Source organism: Impatiens glandulifera, chromosome 4 (assembly GCF_907164915.1).
Source record: "Impatiens glandulifera chromosome 4, dImpGla2.1, whole genome shotgun sequence".
Classification (NCBI taxonomy): domain Eukaryota; kingdom Viridiplantae; phylum Streptophyta; class Magnoliopsida; order Ericales; family Balsaminaceae; genus Impatiens; species Impatiens glandulifera.
Window position 1 is genome coordinate 10,010,158 of NC_061865.1, and position 23,445 is coordinate 10,033,602.

Below are 23,445 nucleotides of genomic sequence, written 5' to 3' on the forward strand. Positions count from 1 at the left end.
ATGGGAATTATCACTTACATCAAGGGAGGTCTTTACAGTTCATCTATTTTATTGATAGCTTGGAGTAAGAAGAATGAACAAATGGTGAAAACTTTAGGAAGTAAAACAAAATGGATTAGTAAGTTAGAGTTTGTTTATCAGAAATTTATGATCTTCCAAAAATTAAACAAAATGAGCTAATGTAGACAATTAAGCAAGTTACAAATAAGAGTGGTTTTGACTGCATTCATACTATGTATGCATTGAAAGCTTATTTCGAGCATCAATGTCAAAACCAAAGTTTCGAAACCAGAAAAAGAAACTGAATAACAATGGAGTTTAAACCGTATAAAAGCTGCAATCCAGATTCAAAAAGGGTAAGCAATAGAAAATTCTTGATCAAGCATTTCAACTACTATTGCCCATATTTGGCCTTTCTCCACTACAGCAGAAGAAATGTGGCAACTTGGCTCGACCACAGGCCCTGCGCAATGCATATTTGACTTAAAAACTAATAATATCACAACAAAAATGCCAAAGCTAAAGGAGAAGAATCATTTACTTGCAACGAATGATCAATGGAATCGGGGACAGAGCTTTTGGTCCATTTCTCATGCCTCTTCTACTTTTACTAATCTGAACAATCAACATAGAGCATAGTAAAGGTTCCAAACTAAACACGACCCAAACCATATCAAACCGAATACAGATTGATCAATTAAGTTGATTTGATAAAAAAAAAAATCAAAATCATCATGACCTAGATTGGATTTGAACAGTTCCTACAGAAATTAAGACCCCTGTTTTACACTTGAACAGTTGAAATCTTGATAATAATGAAGATGATTGTGAAGACTGTTCTTGTCTTTGGGTGCAATTGTTTACAGCAAAGTCATGTTGGAAATTATCAAAAACCTAAACATGACCCAAACCAACTGAAATCGAATACTGATTGATCAATTAGGTTGATTCGATAAAAAAATTCCAAATCATCATGACCTAGATTAGATTAGAACAATTCTACAGAGACCCAGGTTTTGCACTTGGACAGTTGTAATCTTGATAAAAATAAAGATGATTGTGAACACTGTTCTTATCTTTTGGGTATGTTTGTTCACAGCAACATCATGTTGGAAATCATCAAAAACCTAAACTTTTATGCAAATCAACAAAATTCCAACTAAACCCTAATTAATATTGATAGATGAAAGGGATCGAAATGCACCTTCTTCTTTGGTACGGCCATGAGGTCCATTGAACCATCGCCAGAATGGAAGCTTGGAAACTCAAATCCAATGTTATCTTTGGAATCAAACTCGTAATCAGATTCCGGCAAGATCAATTGCATTGGCTCGCTCCGGTAAGTCATTGAACAGTCTAGAGGTCCGGGAATTGCGGAGATATGGGCGTACCGTCGGCCGGTAACGGCACTGCCGAGCTTCTCGCCGGCGGCTCTAATCATCGCCAATCTGAAAGCCATTTTCGCTACAGCTGCTTAACCAAAGGGATGGGTTACGGCTAGAAATGGAAGAGGAGTGATATATTTTGGACTGTAAACGACGTCGTTGTATATCATAGAACCATTAGTTGGGCCTTACTGTCCAGTAGGGACTAGGTTTTTTTAGACACAAAAATTGAAATAAGGGAATCTTCAAATTCTAAGATTTTATTTGAAAAAAAATTGGAACATAATTTATTATCTAAAAAAGTTAAATAAAACAGCGTAAGTTAAATAGTTTTAAAAAATAATGATAGTAAGATTTATAATTTATTTGATAAATTATTTTTAATTTGAGGGGGATAAATAGAAAAAGTGATATTGGTTTAAGTTTTAGATGATCACAATTTTGAATTTTTATTTGTTTGAATGAAATTAGTGTATTTATTAGTTTATTTATTTTTATCATAATTGTTTGTGAATTTTTTTTATACTAATAACTTATAATAAATTATGTTTTAACATACTAAATTATATTTTTTTTTTATGCTTTCATTACTTAGATATGATTGAATTGTTGAAAAAATTTGAAAAATAGATAACTGATAATTTACTTAAGAGCAGTGATAGGGAGGCCGATGTTGGGCCTTCGACCATACATCGAATCCTCCGTGGCTGCCATGTGTGCTTTGCCAGGCTGTAAAAAAAATTATATAAAAAAGAAATGTAAGCGCACGAAACCACTTTCTCTCTTTTCTCTCTCTTGCCAGGCTGTATCTTCTTTTTTCTCTCTTTTCTCTATCCTCTCCCAGACAAATATTACTTGTAAACCCTAGAATAGATTCGGTTCTTCCGGAGAACCTTATCGACGACGACCAGGATATAACTCGATATAAATACATTTCGACGGTGGCTGCTCCGGAGAACCATATCGACGATGGTCGGGTAACTCCATATGACTACTATGTTTTGATACTGTGTTTTTTCATCGTTATCTTTAATCGTTATCCTCACTTTATCTTCAGATTAATACAACTTTATATTGACATTATTCAGGTAACTCCATATGACTACTATGTTTTGATATTGTGTTTTTTCATCGTTATCTTTAATCGTTATCCTCACTTTATCTTCAGATCAATACAACTTTATATATATTGAGTTAAATACACTATTATATTGAGGTCAATACACAAGTATTTTGAGCTAAATATTGAGCTCAAAACACAGATATATTGAGTTCAATACACGAATATATTGAGCTCAATACAAGGATATATTAAGCTCAATACACATTTATATTGAGCTCAATGCACATTTATATTTAGCTCAATACACAGATATATTGAGCTCAATACACGAATATATTAAACTAAATACACAGTTATATTGAGCTCAATACACTTTTTATTGATCTTAATACACAAATATATTGAGCTCAATACACGAAAATGATCATAAAATTTACAACCAATCAATAGAAAATGAATGGAGGTTATTCGGCATAACAAGTGAAGACATCGATCAAGCTGAATTGGTGAGTTATCTTGACCTATTATTTTATATTTATATGGATAAGTAATTGGTAGTTATATATTTAAGTGGTAGATATATAGAGTTTAAATACTAGATATATGTAGCGTAATTGGTAGATATATAAAGAATGAGTGGGAGATATATTGAGTGTATTACTTAGTTATATGGAGTGTAATTGGTAGATATATGGAGCGTATAACTTAGTTATATGGAGCTTAAGTGATAGATATATGATGTTTATCTTGAGTGTATTACTTAGTTATATTTTTTTTGTTTGCGTGCAGATTTTTCTTCCGATTGATAGACATCACCATTTTTACGTCATTGTTTTCAACCTCATTCGAGGTAATAGGAAATATAAATACAAAGTGGATGTCATAGACAAACGGGGTCTCCCAAAAGGTATAAAATTTGAAGATAGGTACGAAAAACTTAACATCATTATCGAGCAGTTTGTCCACTTTCTTCGTTCAAAGGGGTGTACCATTGCCAACATTATCGAGCGGTTTGTCCACTTTCTTCGCTAAAGCTTGCATTGTTGAAATTAAAGTGGCAGGATATTATAAACGCAATTGATTGTGGAATTTTTACCATGAGACACATGAAGACTTACAATGGCGAATTGAAAGATTGGAATTTATGGGCGAATCCAAAAGATGTCGTCAATAATATGCATTGGTTGAGGATTCATTACAGCGCCAAATTGTTAAAATCCCCCCTTAAACACCCACGGCAATGAACGAGCCATTTTGAATTTATATCTTCCAAGTTCTAGTTAAAGTATTTAGAATGTTTATCCATTTGTTTAAAATATTTATACATTTAATTATAATATTTATTCAATATTTAGAATGTTTATAACCATGTATTTATCCAATATAACCGTGTATTAAGCTCAATATAACGCTGAAATAAACTCAATATAACTACTATAACATAAACACATGATAAAATAACTACAATAATGTGGTAAAAGAGAATTGAGTGGAGACTATTGTTTATGGTATCATAGTCGAATCATTTATTTTAGTAGAGATGATTGTTTGTGTGGTATAATAGCTAGGTCATTGAATTGGTGCGCATCTGTTGGTTCATTCCACATTTTTTCTATAACAAAATTTAACGAGACAATTAGCTTAATATAACGAGGTAATACACTCAATATAACTAGACAATGAGCTTTATATAACGAGGCAATACTCAATATAACGAAGCAATAAGCATAATATAACGAGTCAATTAGCTAAATATAATAAAATAATACACTTAATGTAACTAGGCAACGAGTTCTATATAACAAGGCAATGAACTCAATATAACGAAGCAACTAGCACATATAACGAGTCAATGAGACAAAACTAACATTTGTTGAATGTTTGAACTTGTTAATTACTTTTTCTACGGTAGATAATTTTCATTTCGTGGGTGGCCTACCTCGAGCCCTCACTCTAACCGGAGAGTGGATCACTTTCTCGGTCGGAGCTTATTGTATAAGTTGAAATCGTTTTTTTCGGCAATCTTTTCTTTGAAAACTTCGAACTGAAAAAATGACAAAGGTGAACGCTCCATATAACTATTTATTAAGCTCCATATATCTACCTATTATGCTCCATATAACTACATATTATACTTCATATAACTACATTTTACGCTCAATATAACTACTTATTACGAAATATAACTACTAACACGCAAATGATAACTTACCTTCCAAAATCTTGATCGTCAACACCGCTTGGTCTTCCTCTTTCGTGCGTTCGGAATCATTACAACGTTGGTGTCGAGGTTTCCATCGAATAGAACAATGTTGGAAGGGGGGACGATAGAGGGGATGTTGTCAGTGGGAGAATCCATTGATGTTGATGTTAGGCGGCGAGAGAATAGACAACAAGAAGAGATTTGATATTGGAGAATACGTACGGCGTGAATACAATAGGAGGCGAGGCGGGAGAAAGAATAGACAGCGAAGGGCATCCATAGCGAGACAGAGAACAACTAACGATAAGAAGAGATTTGAGTTGAGCACTTCTACGGCGAGACAGAGAAGAACTCACGACGAGGACTAGGGTTTTAGACAGGAGCGAGAAGAGAGAGTAGTGAGAGAGAGACAACGTAGTTAGTGATTGATTGGGATTAAGTCTAAGGCAGGCGAAGAGTCGCGCATTAATGCTAGTGAGAGAAAGGGGCAGTCTAAGAGTATTAATGCAGGCTTGTTTGAATTTAATTTTTATTTTGTAATTGAAAAATTACAACATAGCATTACAGCGTGTCAATGCCACGTAGATTCGCTCTACGATCGGAGCCCCACTTTCGGCCCCTAAATCATTATTCTTTACTTAATCAGCCGGTTCTAATTAAATATTTTTTTTATCCGTTAAGTTGGTAATAATTTAATTATATTTTATAATTTATATTAGTTATTTTTGTAAATATTAGATATATTATAATATATAATAATATATATTAGTTATTTTAAAATTATTATTTGTATAAATGTTTTTTTTAAAATAAATTATAATTTATATAAAATTATAAAAAATAAATTGAAAAATAACTAAAACAGTTTAATTGAAATATGTAAAATTATTTTTACCAACCTAAAATTATAAATATGAATTTTAAAAAATATATAATTATGATAAAAACATGATAATTTAAATACTTAACTAATAAATTTAAATATATAGATTTATTAACTTTTAAAGTTAACATTGTAGTTAATTAAATATATTTTTATTTTTAATTTGAATATTTTTATTGTTTTAAAAAGAATATTAAAACCTACATGCTCAGTTTTGTAATGACCCGATTTTTAAAGCCCAAAAATATTACACCCCAAATCTAATACCGATTTAATTGGGATCAATTATGATCCCAATTTGAAAAGAATTCAATTCAGAAATTTCTTTAGTCAATTTTCTAGCATCTACAACTACCCACGATTCTCAATTCAGAAATGAAAAGTGCTAACGTGAAATTGGGTGTTTTTAAAAGGGAGAAAAAAAACATGTCTTATCAGATAACTTAATTGTGTCAATTTAGCGTTTCATTCACCCTTCATCAACTGAAATCAAGTCTTGGCAGAAAGTTTATGTGTTTTTAAAAATTTCAAAAAACGAATTAAGTCATTATTGCACCAAATGAGATGAAATTTGGAGATATTCTAGATCATTTAGAACACTTTCTTAGTTAACATCATATTATACGAGGCAACCACTAAAGCGATTAATCACGAGCCCTAAGTCACACTTGAAGAACATTTAAATGTTATGTATCGACTCTAAAAAAAGTCTAAATTTATTATTTAAGTGTATTTTAAATTTTTAATCATGCATGCCATTTGCGTTTCCTATCTCAATCGAGATCGAGAGGAATTGAGTTGTGTGCGGAGACTAATCGAGTTGAAATTAAAAAAATTCTGAAAAATCAATTTTTAGACATTACAAATTTTAAATACTTAATTAATAAATCTTAAATACTCATTAAACATCAATTCTTCTAGAATTGAACCAAAACATTATAAAAAAATACTCCTAGAAATCTAATTCAATTTTTAATTGGGAACAATTAGAAACTTGTGGAGTCAATTTACCACAATCCACAAAATTCTAAATTGGGAAAATCATATCAAAAGATAAAATTTAGCATTTTTTTCAAGAGAAGAAAACACGTTCTAGAGAGGATAAAGGACCCAAGAAGTTGACTAAACTCGATCGCGTGAGTTTCATTCACCTTTCAACTCAAATGAATGTCTTGTCCAAAAATTTAACTTTTTTTAAGACATCAAAACAAGAAGTGAGTCAATATTGCACTAAAGGAGACATTTGGAGATGTTATACTTTTGATAATTTATAACACTTTCTTAGTTAACACCATCGCACTAGGAAACTTCTAAAGCGATCAAATCACGAGCCAAACCATTAGGTAGGTTTGTGATGATCGACGAGGAGATCAACTTTCATTCAGAACATTTCGAAAAATCACAAAACATATTGAAGAACCAAGTAAATTATTTGAATATTCATATATTGTTCTTCATTTTTAATTGTTTTAAAATTTTCCCTTAAACTATTAAATTTAAACCGGCATAAATACACGTCTCCTCGACTATTGGACGTTTTTAAATAGATTTCCATTTTTCCTAAGCGTGTTTCTAAGCTTTCCGCGTCTTTAAAATAAAATAAAAAATTATGTTGGGTTATTTTAATTTTAAACTATTTTTTGGATAAATTAGTCTGAAATTATACACAACTTATTTAAACTTTAGATAAATGTATAACAAAATTTGTCACAAATTCTAAAAATTATAACTTAAAGAAACATTCAAAACTCAACAAACACAATCATAATATAAAAAATTATGACTTTCAAAGTTCTGATCAAAATTGTTTGACATTATTTATAGTTAAGAGTGAATGTTATTATAATAATAATAATAATAATAATAATAATAATAATAATTAGAAGATAACAAATTTGATATCATGACCTTCAAAGTGACATGATTTTCTCAAGACTTATTCTTATTATACCAACAATTGACTAAACAATATTTGAGTGTGCAATTACTCCAATTATGAAAGCATTCATTGTGAAGAGTTCAATGAATTTCACAAATCACACTTACAATGTCCATTAACACATTTTGCTTTAAGATTTTCACAACCCCATTTACAAAAATAATCAACCTCACATCTTATTGGTGGATGCTCACAATGACATATTCCAGCAATACATTTTGCATTTGGATTAAGACAAATTCTTGTACACTTATAATCACCTTCACATTCTTTTATTTGTGCTGGAAGTAATGAGGAATATGTTTGATCTGCCTTTGATATTGTGATAACTATAAGAGAAAAATATATATATTAAAAATATAATAAAAGCAACTGATAAACATAATAAATCATAATAATATGGTGAGAGTGATTAACCTAAAAGAATAACATAGAGCAAAAAAATGATTTTTGAAGAGCTTTTTTCCATGTTACACTTTTGAATGAAGCAACTTAATTAAACTCAATAGTACAAAATTTTGTTTGTGTTGTATTGGCTCTAGCTATTGTGCAATATATATAGTGACATTTTTTAATAATCAAATTTAGATAATTTGAAATGCAATTACTTTAATTAATTATGAAAATCAAATTTATAGAATTTATTAGTTTTTTGTTATAATAATTTATTTGTTTGGTCAAAAAGAAAATCTAATTAATTTATTTGGTCAAAAAAGCAAATTAATTATATTTTTTTATTCACTTTTTCACTTAAAAAGTTTTATTTAATTTAATCACATTTTTTTATGGGAAATAAAGATAAAACTATTTTTACTTTTAAATATAGTAATTACCAAAAGTGATTGTGATAGTGTTTAAAGTAAAATTAAATATAATATTATTTAAATTGTCTGATAATCTTAAAAAAAAAGTAATAAATGAATGTAACACCCACTGGTAAAAAAATGGTCAAAATCGAGAGTGAAAACTCTCGGTTTTGACCCTATAACTTTCGGTATAGACCAAAATCCGAGAGTTAAGGTAATTGTCGCCATCCCTCGGTATTGACTCCGTCGTTAAAAATAATTGTGTATTTACCGAAAGATATCCTCTAGTTCTCGGGTTTTCTTCAAATGAGAAAAACCGAGAGTTATTAGCTTAACCTTCGGTTTTTCCCTTGAAAGAAAAACCGAGAGTTATTGAATTAACCTTCGGTTTTTCCTTTGAAGAAAAACCGAGAGTTATTAGCTTAACCTTCGGTTTTTCCTTTGAAGAAAAACCGAGAGTTATTAGCTTAACCTTTGGTTTTTTCCTTTTAAGAAAAACCGAGAGTTATTAGCTTAACCTTTGGTTTTTCCCTTTAAAGAAAAACCGAGAGTTATTAGGTTAACCTTCGGTTTTTCCCTTTAAAGAAAAACCGAGAGTTATTAGCTTAATCTTCGGTTTTTCCCTTTAAAGAAAAACCGAGAGTTATTAGCTTAACCTTCGGTTTTTCCCTTTAAAGAAAAACCGAGAGTTATTAGCTTAACCTTCGGTTTTTCCCTTTAAAGAAAAACCGAAAGCTTCCATTTAACTTTCGGGTTTTCTCTTAAAAATTTACAAAATAGCCCTATTGTTTTGTGCTCAACCGAAACCCCATACCGAAACCTAAACCTGTTCAGCCAAACCAATCAATTCATCAAACAAAATCATAATTCCAAAATTCTCCAATCAATCATCCCAACAACATGTTTTACATTAAACCATTAAACATATTCAATCAATTCATATAGTCGAAACGTCTTAGAACTAGCTGGTGGGGGGAGGGGGTGGTTGATATTGCCGCATAAACATTTCAAAACTCTCTAATCTTGCATTCAATTCTAACCTTTCCTTCTCCTGTTTTGCACTTTCCCTATCCATTCTTGAAATCAATTCTACCTTTTCCGCTTGGATTTGATTAATCGTTTGAGTTTTTTCTTCATCCCTTTTCTTCAATTCCTCAAGTTCCATCGCCATTCTTTGATTCTCCTCAAACAATCGATTAGTGGCTCGTTGAGAATTGTTAGAACTTCGTAGATCCTGACGAAAGTGTGTGGGTCGGACGCCTGATCCCATACCGAATACTCCCCCATGTTTTTGGCGTCCGAATACTCTCTCCGTCAACTCAAAGTCTGATATTTCCGGTTCGTTACTTAGAACTTCCTCCATCTCAACCTGCAAATTTGAAATAATTTGTCAATTATATAATAATTTATAAACTAGTTATAAGTAATTTAATTAAATTCAATTCACTTACAATTTTCTCTTGAACGCGGTCGTCCGGGACGGGAGTTGGGTTTTTTTTTGTCGGTTTTGGGGTACGGGTCCTCTTGAACACTTCAACGACAGATGGAGCCCGTCCCATTTCAATCGCCTGTTGAAAAAAAAAATTATATAACTCATAACAATCTTTATATTAAGTTATTATATAACTCATAACAATCTTACCAACTCTTCTTCAATTTGAGCAAACGGTCTACTTCCCGTATGATGCGGGAATTTCAGCTGCTTTCTGTTAGCTATATTTGTGCTACTATTTTTCTGAAAATCAAAAAAAAATTTGAAGTTAGAATAACTAATATCATATTTTATTTGAATTATGAAACCGTACCTTAAATTTCTCCGTAAAGAAATGGTTGCGACACACAAACTCCCAATCATCTCGATCGTAGTCTGGTGGAGGATTGGCAAGTACCGCGGCCTCGTCTCCTTTATGGATGCGGATATATTCCTTATGCAAATCCGAGCGCCATCTATCCCATATCTGTCTGACGTGTCCCATTGCGGTCTTTCGAAAAGAATCAATAGGACCATTAGTAGCCTCGAACGAATCCTGAAAATAAAAACATTCAAATGTTTTAAAATAATTATTGAATGATCAATGTATAATTAATTAATCTTTACCTTCACAGCATTCCAAATGTAATCCAATTGGTCAGCACTTAATGCCTTCCACTTCAAAAGACGGTGCGAGACGGCTGAGGGATCCCGCACAACCGACCCCACATGTCTAGACCACCTTGTTCTTCCAACGTCAACACCGCCCGGCCTCCCATCTACCTCTCTAAAAGTGAGAGAAATCCTTGTCCCCGCTGGTCTCTTGGATAACGCAATATTCTTGTTTTTCCCTCGTCTCTTGCGGGCACAAGATTCTTCAAAATAGATCAAATTCATAATCAGATATGTGAATCAATTCAAACTATAACTAATTGTAAACAAGTTACCTGTCGATGATGGGTCGGGAGTCGATCCATGCTCCTCCTCTTCATCTACGTCCTGAGGGTCCTCGTGACCCTCGTCGTCAGCCTCATCGTCCTCATCCCCCACATTAGCAAACGTACTCTCTACAAACTCTTCTGCTTCAGCAGCCTCAACATCCTCGTCTGCTGGGGGAGCAGTAGCTATCGGGACTACAGCAATAGGTGGTGCATCTCTAGTAGACGATTCTCGGAGCCTTAAGTTTTCTGATTGTGCAATGAGGTTCTGGTACGGCTTTAAGAGTTTGCTGGGTGTTTTCCTCATACTCCACCAAGGTTCTTTACTACCTTTAGACATTCTTAATGCATACCATTAATAAATGAGCGACTAATTGAAATAAAGTAGTAATAAGAAATAATATAAAGTAAAAAACATATAATCTACCTAATTAATCTGATCTATATATTTGTAAACCGCGGTTTTATTTTGTCACAATCTTCCAACCGGGTCGGGCTGACATATCAAGGGCGTAGAAGACTTGTTTTGCTTGACTCGCCAATATATACGGGTCTTGACTTTGGGTTTTTAAAAATCGGTTTATATTTATACTTACGAAGCCATATTTATCCACTTTCACTCCTAGTTCCCCCGAGTGTGTATCAAACCACTTACACTTGAATAAAACAACTCGTTTGTGAGAAAAGTATTGCACTTCGATTATATCTGTTAAAACTCTGTAGTATGACATAGTTTCAAACCCATTGAACCTTTCAACAACCACCCCACTATTTTGAGTTGTCAAACCTTCGTCGTGTTTTTCTGTACAGAATTTGTATCCGTTTACTTTACACCAAACATACATAGACGAGTACATACTTGGACCTTCTCCTAAGATCTTGAGGTCTCTTGATATGTCGTTAAATTCGGTTAATTGAGCAACCTATACATACATTTACCTGACATGTAGTTGTTAAAATAAATATAAAGAGTTAGAATATAAGGTTTATAATGAACTCACTCTATGTTTGAAATATGCGGCAACCGTTTCTCCACGAGACTCGTTGTTATTGCAATACTGCATGTAATCTCTGCAAATAGATCGAATATTAAATAGCATACTTTTTAATGCTAATTAATAACAGCAACATAGAATCTTACATGTAAAAAGGTTCAGCTTTGGGGCAATTTTTCAAAATGTATGAATGAGCTGTCACTCGATCGATATAATCCAAGTTGTATATTTTTCCGTTAGAAAGGTCTTCCAAAGATGAAAATATAGAAATGCCCGAGATTTCAGTTTGTGCATTTTCTTGCTCTTCTTCCTCCATATACCTTGCATATAAACTAATACTCTCATTTACAAGATAGCTCTCGCTTATAGAGGCTTCTGGGTGGTTATTATTCCGCAAATATCTTTTCATTGTACCCATGTAATGTTCAAACGGATACATCCATCGATACTGAACAGGTCCCCCAAGCAAAGCCTCAAATGACAAGTGAACCGGGAGATGCATCATGATGTCGAAAATTGACGGCGGAAAAATCATTTCAAATTTGTAGAGTGTCAATGTAATATCCATGTACAATTGTTCGAGGTCCGCTTGAATCAACTCTTTGAAACACAACAACCGAAAGAACCGAGACAAATTTACTAACGCATCATACACATTATCTGGAAGTAATCCACGGGTTGCTAAAGGAATAAGATATTCCAACAAAATGTGACAATCATGACTCTTTAATCCCGAAATCTTTTTCTCTTCCAAATTTACACAACCACTGATATTTGAGCAAAAACCATCAGGCAACTTGAGATCTTTCAAGAATTTCCAAAAACGTTTTTTATTATCGGATGTCAAAGTGAAAGGCGCTTCTGGATAATGAACCACTCCTTCATCATTTATAGGATGTAACCATGACTTTATGCCTAATAGTTGTAAGTCTTTACGCGCTTTAGGACCATCCTTCGTCTTCTCTTTCACATTCATTATTGTTCCCAACACGCTATCACAAATATTTTTCTCAATATGCATCACATCCAAATTATGTCTCAATAATAATGATTTTCAATAAGGCAAGCGGAAGAAAATGCTCAATTTGTTCCAATTTGTCTCCCCGCGTTTCATGATATATCTTGGTTTTCTTGCTTAGATCCGTACTAAGAATTATGTCTTCTAGGTCTCGTGCTTGCTCGGAACTTTCTTGACCCGTTAACAATCTAAGGAGCTCTCCATAATCAGTTCGACCATCAAACGACTCTTTATCCCTTCTGTATTTGTGCTTCGGTGGAAGGAAGCGTCTATGACCCATGTAACATTGTTTGGAACCATGAACCAATCGAAGAGATACCGTGTCGTTGTTACAACAAGGACAAGCAAATTTACCTTTCGTACTCCAGCCCGATAAATTCGTGTATGCGGGAAAGTCATTAATGGTCCACAACAACGCCGCTCGCATGTTAAAGTATTGCGAGGTGTGTGCATCAAACGTTCTCACACCAGTTTGCCACAGTTCAGTCAACTCGTCGATCAATGGCTGGAGAAATATGTCAATCGCATCTCCCGGACTCTTTGGACCCGGAATTAACATAGATAAAATAAAATTGCTAGAATCCATGCAAGTAGAGGGTGACACATTATAAGGAACGAGAATAACCGGCCAAACACTATATGAATTTTTTCCATTTGCAAATGGTTGAAACCCATCGCTTGATAAACCTAGTCTTACGTTTCGAGATTCAGACGCAAAATCTTTATAATTTTCATCGAACGTTTTCTAGGTTAAAGAATCAGCGGGATGTCTCAACGTATCACTATCAACTCTTCCTTCTTTATGCCATCTCATCATTGGAGCCGTTTTTGAGGACATGTATAGTCTTTGCAGTTTTGGTATTAGAGGGAAATATCTCAACACCTTCTTTGGAATGAATTTCCCATTTTGCTTCTCTCGAACTGTCCCACTTGTTTGGTCGACTTTCCATCTTGAAAGACCACAAACTCTACAAGAATCTTCATTTATGTCATCTTTCCAAAATAGCATACAGTTGTTCCTACATGCGTCTATCTTATCATACTTAAGCCCGATATCAGTAATGAATTTTTTACTTTCGTAGTAGGAGTTTGGCAATTGAGCGTCAATCGGTAATATGTAGTCTTTAAGTAGACGCAACAACATATCGAACGAAGAATTTGTCCATTGACAGACATTCTTTATGTGAAGTAGTTTCAATAGTGCCGATGATTTCGTTATTCGAGCACCTTCATACAATGGCCGTTTGGAATCATCAAGCAATTTATAAAATCTCTGCGCATCTTCGATTGGTTCATGGTTGTTCGGAACATCATTAACGTTGGAGAACATATCGTTTATGAAATTGTGCATATAACGTTCTTCATTGACCTCTTCGTTAACTGTATTATTCGTCTCCGTTCTCGGATCGTTGAATTCTGGTACGGCATCCTCTGACTGATCATCATCATCATCATCGTAGTCATCGGCATCTTCATCGACATCTTCATTAACCACTGTAGTAGTACGTCTTTTTTCTCCATGACAATACCAGTACTCATAATGCACATTTATTCCATAAATGATGAGGTGAGTCTTCACTTCGTCTATTTCCATAAACGACGTGTTCAAGCATTTCACGCAAGGACATTTCACTTTTTGTCGGGATGTACTCCTAACAGCAAACTCGAGGAATTTGTCAACACCTTCCTCGTAATCTGGATGATCTCGACGTAAGGTCATCCATCTTTTATCGGGTACTTCCATCTTTCTAATAAAATGGAAAAAAAACCCTTAATTATTTACTTAAATTTGTCTAAATTAATTAGGCTTACATAATTGTAACATAATCTCTACATAAATCAACATAATCAACTAAAATTCCACCTAATCTAACATTATCCAACCAAAATTCCACCTAAACAAACAATAATAAAACCTAACATAAATCAACGTAATCAAATATTCATTAAATTAACCTAAATCAAACCTAAAATCCAACATTCATCAACCTAAATCAAACCTAATCTAACATAACCAAATATTCATTAAATTAACCTAAATCAAACCTAAAATCCAACAAAAATCAACCAAACATAATCTAACATAAATCAACCTAACCAAATATTCATTAAATTAACCTAAATCAAACCTAAAATCCAACAAAAATCAACCAAACATAATCTAACATAAATCAACCTAACCAAATATTCATTAAATTAACCTAAATCAAACCTAAAATCCAACATTCATCAACCTAACCAAATATTCATTAAATGAACCAAAATCAAACCTAAAATCCAACAAAAATCAACCAAACATAATCTAACATAATCCAATTCATACAAATTCACAAAAAATCCAATTCTAAATTCAATCCAAAACATACAAATTTCTAAAATAAAATCCAATTCAATTCTAAATTCAATCCAATTCATACCAATTCCAATCAAATCCAATTCAATTCTAATTTCATTCCAATTCTAACAAATTCCCAAAAAATCAAATTCTAAATTCAATCGAAATCATACAAATTTCTAAAATCAAATCCAATTCAATTCTAAATCAAATATCTAACATAATTTCAATTAAAATAATTTAACTCAAATCCAATCTGACCTAATCTAAAATCTAATAGATTCAATCCTAAAATCTAACTAATCTAACCTAAAATCCAATCTAACCTAAATCGAAACTAAAATATATATATATAACTTCAATAACTAACCTTCTAATAGCGACAGTCTCCGGCGGCGGTCTTCAAAGTGCGGCGGAAAGCGGCGGTCTTCAAAGTGCGGCGGAGAGCGCGCGGCGGTCTTTGAACAGCGGCGTCTTCAAACGGCGGAGAGCGGGATCATCGTCGTCTTCGTCTTCGGAGGTCTTCAATCGGCGCGGAATAGGGACGGCGTGGGAGGGACGGGAGGGACGGCGTGGAGGAAGAAGAGGATAGATGAGAGCGGGGAGAGAGAAAAGAAAACGAAGAAGAAAAGAAGGGTTTTATTAATTTAAAGGTGATTCCCGAGGGTTATAACAAAACCTCTCGGTTTTTATTGAATTAAATTCCGAGAGTTAATTGAAAACTCTCGGTTTTTGATTGTTGAATTCCGAGAGTTTATACTAAAACTCTCGGTTTTATATTTTTTTTTTGTTATTTACAATTAAATTTAAATGCCCAAAACCGAGAGTTGTATATTAAACTCTCGGTTTTTATTTTCTATATTTAAATTTAATTGCCCAAAACCGAGAGTTGTATATTAAACTCTCGATTTTATATTTTTATAATTAAATTGAATTTTATAAAAACCGAGAGATTTTGGTAAATCCCTCGTTTTATATGCATATTTCCGAAAGTTATATATTAAACTCTCGGTTTTACAACATCACAAATGATTAAATTATTTGGTTTATCACTTTCTAATAACGTTGAAGAACATTAATTTAACACATTTGATATCCTTAAAACATTTCCCAATCCATATGATCAAACATTACACAAATACATATGATAATCAAACATAAACATTCATATATATACACTTCTATATATAATCAAACACATTCATAAACATTTTAACATTAAAGACAATCTAAATTTTTTAAATTAAAACACACACTTGATTATATTACTTAGGAGTCTAGATTGGAAGGTAGAAAACCAATTAATTTAACAATTTTGTGAAATGATAATTCCGAAGGTTATATAATTAACTCTCGGAAATATCCATAAAAACCGAAGGGTTTATATAAAACCCTCGTTCTTGAGAAATGTCAAAACCGAAAGCTTATATAAAACTTTCGGTTTTGATGGTTATTTCCGAAAGTGATTTATATAACTTTCGGAATTAGCACTTGACAAATTGTTAAATTCTTTGGTTTTTCACCTTCTAATGACCTTTGACAACATTAATTTAACACATTTGATGTCTTTAAAATATTGCACAATCCATATGATCAAACATTACATACATTCATAAGATAATCAAACATGAACATTCATATAGACTTCTCTATAATAATCAAACACAATCATAAATATTTGAACATGAAACACAATATAAATTTTTAAAATACAACACAAAATTGATTATATTAGTTAGAAGTTAAGATTAGTGGGTTAAAAACAAAATAATATAACAAACTAGTTAGTGTTAAAACCGAAAGTTATAAAATTAACTTTCGATTTTGATGTGTATTTGCGAAGGTTTTAAATATACCTCTCGGTCTTGACCTTGATCAGAAGTTTTTTGGGAATTCTTAAAACCGAAGGTTTATTTGAAAACCTTCGGTTTTTAGCCTTCCCCATACTTAGAAAAAAACAGATTTTTTCAACACATGGGTAAAACCGAAGGTTTATTTGAAAACCTTCGGTTTTTACCCTTCCCCATACTTAGAAAAAAATAGATTTTTTCAACACATGGGTAAAACCGACGGTTTATTTGAAAACCTTCGGTTTTACACTTCCCCATACTTAGAAAAAAAATAGATTTTTTCAACACATGGGTAAAATCGAAGGTTTATTTGAAAACCTTCGGTTTTTACCCTTCCCCATACTTAGAAAAAAAATAGATTTTTTCAACACATGGGTAAAACCGAAGGTTTATTTGAAAACCTTCGGTTTTTACCCTTCCCCATACTTAGAAAAAAATAGATTTTTTCAACACATGGGTAAAACCGAAGGTTTATTTGAAAACCTTCGGTTTTTACCCTTCCCCATACTTAGAAAAAAAATAGATTTTTTCAACACATGGGTAAAACCGAAGGTTTATTTGAAAACCTTCGGTTTTTATCCTTCCCCATACTTAGAAAAAAAAATAGATTTTTTCAACACATGGGTAAAACCGAAGGTTTATTTGAAAACCTTCGTTTTTTACCCTTCCCCATTTTTTTTAAACAGCGGTCAAACCCGAAGGTTTATTTGAAAACCTTCGGTTTTTACCCAAAGATTTTTAAAAAATGGGTCAAAACCGAAGGTTTTCAATTAAACCTTCGGGTTTGGCAATGCGTTTTTTTTTAAAAAAAAATTGAAAAGTCAATCAAACATAATTATTTAACAAAATATTAAACCAAACCAAACCAAACATAATAACAATAATTCATAAATATTAAAACATAACGCATAAAAATATTAATTGTCATAAACCCATAATAAATCCATAATAAATCTAGAAATTAATTATTAGATGGGGTGGAAGGAGGGGGTGGTTGATTCAGTCGACTCCTCAACAATACAAGTTCTTGTTCGAGATTCTCTAATCTCTGAGACATTTCGGCCTGGTCCGCTTTGATTTCACTGAGCAAACGACCTCTTTCCGCATCCCTTAATCGGATTTGTTCCATTTCCAGCGTCATCTTTCTTACATCTTCCTCACGTGCCGCAATTTCTGATTGTGCTATCAGATTCTGGTAACACAGAGGCAGTTTCTCCGGTGTACGCCGAAGTCTATTCCATGTCGAATCACCCATATCCTAAATGCATTTCAGATATATGTATATATATATTAATCAAACAAAATAACGTAAACTAACATAAATCTAGATCTATAATATATATATATATATAAACTTAAGAAATCTAAATCTTATAATAAACAAAACAAAAAACCAAATGAAACAAATTACCTGAAGAGAGGAGAAGAACCCGCGGCTTGGAGGAGGCAGGCGGCGGCGGCGGAAGAGAGAGAAAAGAGAAATGAGCGGAATGAAAAAGAGAAGGGTTAGGGTATGTATTTATAGAGGTTGATGCCGAAGGTTTTCAAAAAACTTTTGGTTTTGATATTAGTCAAAACCGAGGGTTTATTAAAAAACCTTCGGAAAAAACAATTTCAAAAATTAGAATTTTTTTTATTGAGCAAAACCAAAGGTTCTTTGTAAAACTTTCGGAAATGAAATTTTCAAAAAAGGCAAAACCGAAGGTTCTTTGAATAACCTTCGTAATTAAAAAACCAAGGGATTTCAAAACCGAAGGTTTTTACAAAAACCTTCGCAATTAACCCACATCCAACACTTAGAATTTTTTTGGGTTTTTTGTGAAGGTAAAAACCGAAAGTTCTTTGTAGAACTTTCGGTAATAATGAATAAACCCGAAGGTTTTACACCCCTCTCGGAATCTATTTTTAATAGCGAAAGATTTGTTCCTCTCGGGAGTATTTAGGAGAGGTTTACAAAACTTTCGGGAAAAACTGTCGGTAAAGGTCCTTTTTTTTACCAGTGACCAGTTTTAAAATCAAAGTGAAAAATAATTGAAAGAAATATATATTTTTGTAATTTGTAGATTATGTTAATTATTTTTGTAATTTGTAGATTATGTTAACAATTTTTTAATTTGTAAATTATGTTAATATATTTTTAAAATAATAAGTGAATTTTGTATTTAGTATACTAAAACAATTAAATAAATAATTCATTTGTTAAGCAAATTGGTTAATATCATTTTCATCCATCAATTTTTTTCATTAAAAAATTAGGATAGCTTAAGTGAATTAGTTCGTGAGTTTCCTTTGAACTTGAAATCAAAGTCTTGTCTGAAAATTGAAGTTTTTTTTTAAACTTCAAAAGACAAAGTGAGTCAATATTGCACTAAAGGAGTTGACATTGGGAGATGTTCTATTCTTAATCATTTAGAACACTTCCTTGGTTGACACCATTAGACAAGGCAACATCTAAAGCAATCAAAACAGGAGAAAAATATGAAGAACGCGGATCAACTTTCAAGGAGTCGAGCCAAACCATTTGGAAGGTTTGTAATGATCAACGAGAGGAACAACTTTCATTCAGAACATTTCAGACGCCGATCATTGTAGATGTTGAAAAACTACGAAACATATTGAAGAATCCAAGTAAATTCTTTGAATATTGATCTAGTTTTCTTCTACAAACTTCCCTTAAGCATTTAATAAGCGTTTTAATTTAATTTGGGCATAAATACACGACTCCTCAAACTATAATGTGTTTTAATATAGATTCTCGTTTTTCCTAAGTCGTGTCTCTAAATTATCTGCCGCGTTTAAAATTAAAAAAAAAAATCTATTGGGTTATTTTTAAATTTTTCGATAAATTGACCAAAGTTACACACAATGTACTTAAACTTCAGATCAAGTTATAACATAATTTGGTACAAATTCTACTAATTATAACTTAAAATAAACACTCAAAACTTAACAAATATAATGATAACATAAAAATAATACTTTCAAAGTTCATATCAAAATTGTTTGACATTATTTAGAGTTAAGAGTGAATGATAGCTAATAATAATAATTAGAAGATAACAAATTTGATATTATGACTTTCAAAGTTACATGATTTTCTCAAAGCTTATTCTTATTATACCAACAATTGACTAAACAATTTTTGAATGTGAAATTGTGATGCATTCATTTACACACGCACCATCCATTAACACATTTTGCTTTAATATTTGCACAACCCCATTTACATATATAATCAATCTCACATTTCATTGGCGGACGATCTCCGAAACAATAACATAATCCACCAATACATTTTGCTTCAGGATCATGACAACTTAAAGAACACATATAATTCGATTGACATGTACCTCTTGGTTGATCTGCTGCTTGTGATAATGTGATCATAACTGTAAATAAAATATATTAAAATATATAATATAAAATAACTAATAAACATAATAGATTATGATATGGTGATAGAGATTAACCTGATAGAATAACATAGAGCAAGAACATCATTTTTGAAACACTCTCTTTCATGTTACACTTTTTTATGATGCCCCCTAAATTCACTTGTACAAATTTTTGTATGTGTTGTATTGACTCTAACTAAGGTACAATATATAGTGAAATTTTTTTAAAAATCAAATTTAGATAATTTGAAATGCAACTACTTTAATTAATAGTAGTTTATTAGGAAAGAATAATATTTCACAAACTTTATCAAAATAATGGAATTTTTTTATTTTTTTGTTATAAGAATTTATTTATTTGGTCAAAAAGCAAAAGTACTAATTATATTTTATATAAAAAGTTGTTAAAAAAAATTTAATTGCTTAATTTAAAATTTTATCAAAAATTATTTTTTATTTATTTTTTACCTACAAAGTTTTATTTAATTCAGTACCATTTTATACCAAATTAAACATTTTTATTTAGTAATTATAAGTGATTGTCATGGTGTTAGAAGAATAATTAAATATAATAATATTTAAATTGTTTGATAAGTGTTAAAGAAAAAAAAATTAATAAATGATGTAACACCAAACATTTTAAATAAAAAGTGAAAAGTAATCGAAATATTTTATTATTATTATTATTATTATTATTTATTTATTTTATGTGTAGATTATGTTAATATGTATTTAATAATAGGTGAATTTTTTTATTTAGTATACTGAAAATTAAATAAATAATTGTTTGATAAACAATTTTTTTTTTTTTATCATTTTCATCCATCAATTTTGTTTTTAATAAATTTTGGTCACAATTCTATATTCATCCCTTCAAACCAAAATTCTCAGACAATAAAGCCAAGAAGAGTCTAATTCCATTATACTATTATTATTCCATGCTCACGATATACTTCAATTTAAAACTCTTAACATGGAATAGAACATTAACCTAATATTTAAACATAACACAAACAACAAACAAACAAAAAAACCAACCTTTGTACATTACCATGATAATATCATCTATTTCTATTTATCTCATTCACATGTTCTCAATCATCCTGATCAAGATGATCAATATTCATAACTACCCTTAAAACCTTCATGTTAATTTGAAGATAAGTCTGGAGGATTGAAAGTGGAATTGTAAATTGAAATTTTATAACAACAATTTCATAAAAAATGACATTAAATTATAATTTAATTTATATATTTAGAAAAACTATAAAATTATAATTCAATCCTAATTCTATTATAGTAAAAAATAATATAATAAAAGTAATTTTAATATAATATATTTTATTAAAATATTAGTTTGACACAACCAATTATAATATTTCAAGGGTCAAGAGATTTTTCTTAAGTTTCAATTTTTATTAAAAAAATATATATCGACTCAACATGTTAACTTCATATATTAAAAAACATATCGGTTCTACCTTTAACTCATAAATTCAAAAATAAAATATCGATTATATATATATATATATATATATATATATATATATATATATATATATATATATATATATATATATATATATATATATTAGTTCAAAATGTTAACTTACTAAATTATTTATAAAAAAAGACAATGATTCGATATTTTAACATCCTAAATTAAAAAAAAAAATTATCTATGGAAAACTTTAATTGTGTTTTAATTGATAAAACAATAAGTTATTTTGTTTGAAAAAACATTAAAAAAAATAAAATTTTAAATTACAATTTCGACCTAAAAATAATTATAAAATTCCACTAGATTGAATTCCATTAGAATTAGAATTCTAATTCTTAATACTAAAGGTCTATCAAATATAAGAATTGGAATTGGATCCTTTAATTTTAATCTCTAATTCTAATGTCAATTCCAATGTCTCTAAACACACCTTAATAGTGTTTGAAAATTTAGTAAATAGATAAAAGGAACTGCTCATATTTAGTGTAACACCACTAAAAAAAATCGTCCAATCGCAAACATATATATATAACGAAAAAAATTAATGCAAAATTTTGAAAACTGCAATCTACGTTGCAATAACGAAATATTGCACATCTTCCAACTATATTTTCAACCAAAATAATTTTTTACGTAAAATATAATCTAGAAAATATATATTTGCAAAATATTTCACTAAAAATATAAAAATAGAATAATTTTTCTAAATTAATATAAATATATTGTTGCAACTAATCTAGTAACAAAAAAAACGAAAGAAAGATATTAATACTATCACTCAGATTTATTAACGTCAATATTTTATAAATAATCTTGTGAATATTGCTAAATAAAGTATTTAAGTAATTGGATTAGTTTTTATATTTCCATTAAATACTGTATCACATATTTTATAAATAATCTTGTGAATATTGCTAAATAAAGTATTTAAGTAATTGGGGTTAGTTTTGATAATGAAAGTGGTAATAAATATTACATAAAGACACAAATAAATAATATATTCGTAACTAATTCTACCATTAGTATTATTATAAACTAAAATACAATTATATTTAATAGTTTTTAAAATATCGTTCAAAATATTCGTATTATATTAACAAAACGTTTTGCATTAACAATAATAAATAATTTTTTCACAACTAATTTTGTGATATCATATTATTGCAAACTATATTGCAGTAATATTTAATAGTTTTGAAAATATTGTTTGAAATTTTAGTAATCTATTAGCAATATTTTTTGCATTAGTTGATATTCATCGTCAAATTATTATAATATTTGCAATATCAATAATATGTATTGTTGTGAAACCTATTGCGGATCGAATGACATATTTGGTGAATATTTTTTAACTCTCGTGTAGAAATCTTATGTATAAGAATGCAATATATTTTGCATAAATTGATGTTTATTGCCAAATTGAAGAAATGTTTGCAATATCGATAATATGTATTATTGCAAAACCTATTGCAGATCAAATAACATATTTGGTAAATATTTTTCAACTCTTAAGTAGAAATTCTCTATTTTTCAGTGCAATACATTTTGCAAGAGTTAATTGGCAAATTGTAGTAATGTTTACAATATCGATAAAATATATTGTTGCGAAACCTATTTCGGATTAAATGACATATTTAGTAAATATTTTTCATCTTTCGAATAA

The 23,445-nt window shown here is 30.6% G+C and overlaps 1 protein-coding gene across 1 annotated transcript; it reads right to left on the bottom strand.

Moving 5' to 3' along the window:
* Nucleotides 1-214: 214 nt before the first annotated feature.
* LOC124936500 lies at nt 215-1,508 on the bottom strand. The gene is made up of 3 exons (XM_047477003.1): nt 1,205-1,508; nt 542-615; nt 215-463 (listed from the first exon to the last, which is right to left on the bottom strand). Exons 1-3 carry the CDS (start codon nt 1,457-1,459, stop codon nt 388-390), a joined length of 405 nt encoding a protein of 134 aa, XP_047332959.1. The 5' UTR covers nt 1,460-1,508; the 3' UTR covers nt 215-387.
* Nucleotides 1,509-23,445: the final 21,937 nt, after the last annotated feature.

Bases quoted from the DNA above. Each gene is read 5' to 3' on its own strand.
- LOC124936500 (XM_047477003.1), bottom strand. From the start codon at position 1,459: ATGGCTTTCAGATTGGCGATGATTAGAGCCGCCGGCGAGAAGCTCGGC. The intron at 616-1,204 runs GTGCATTTCGAT...TTGATTGTTCAG, and splicing joins TGGCCGTACCAAAGAAGAAG to ATTAGTAAAAGTAGAAGAGG. The intron at 464-541 runs GTAAATGATTCT...TGCATTGCGCAG, and splicing joins CCATTGATCATTCGTTGCAA to GGCCTGTGGTCGAGCCAAGT.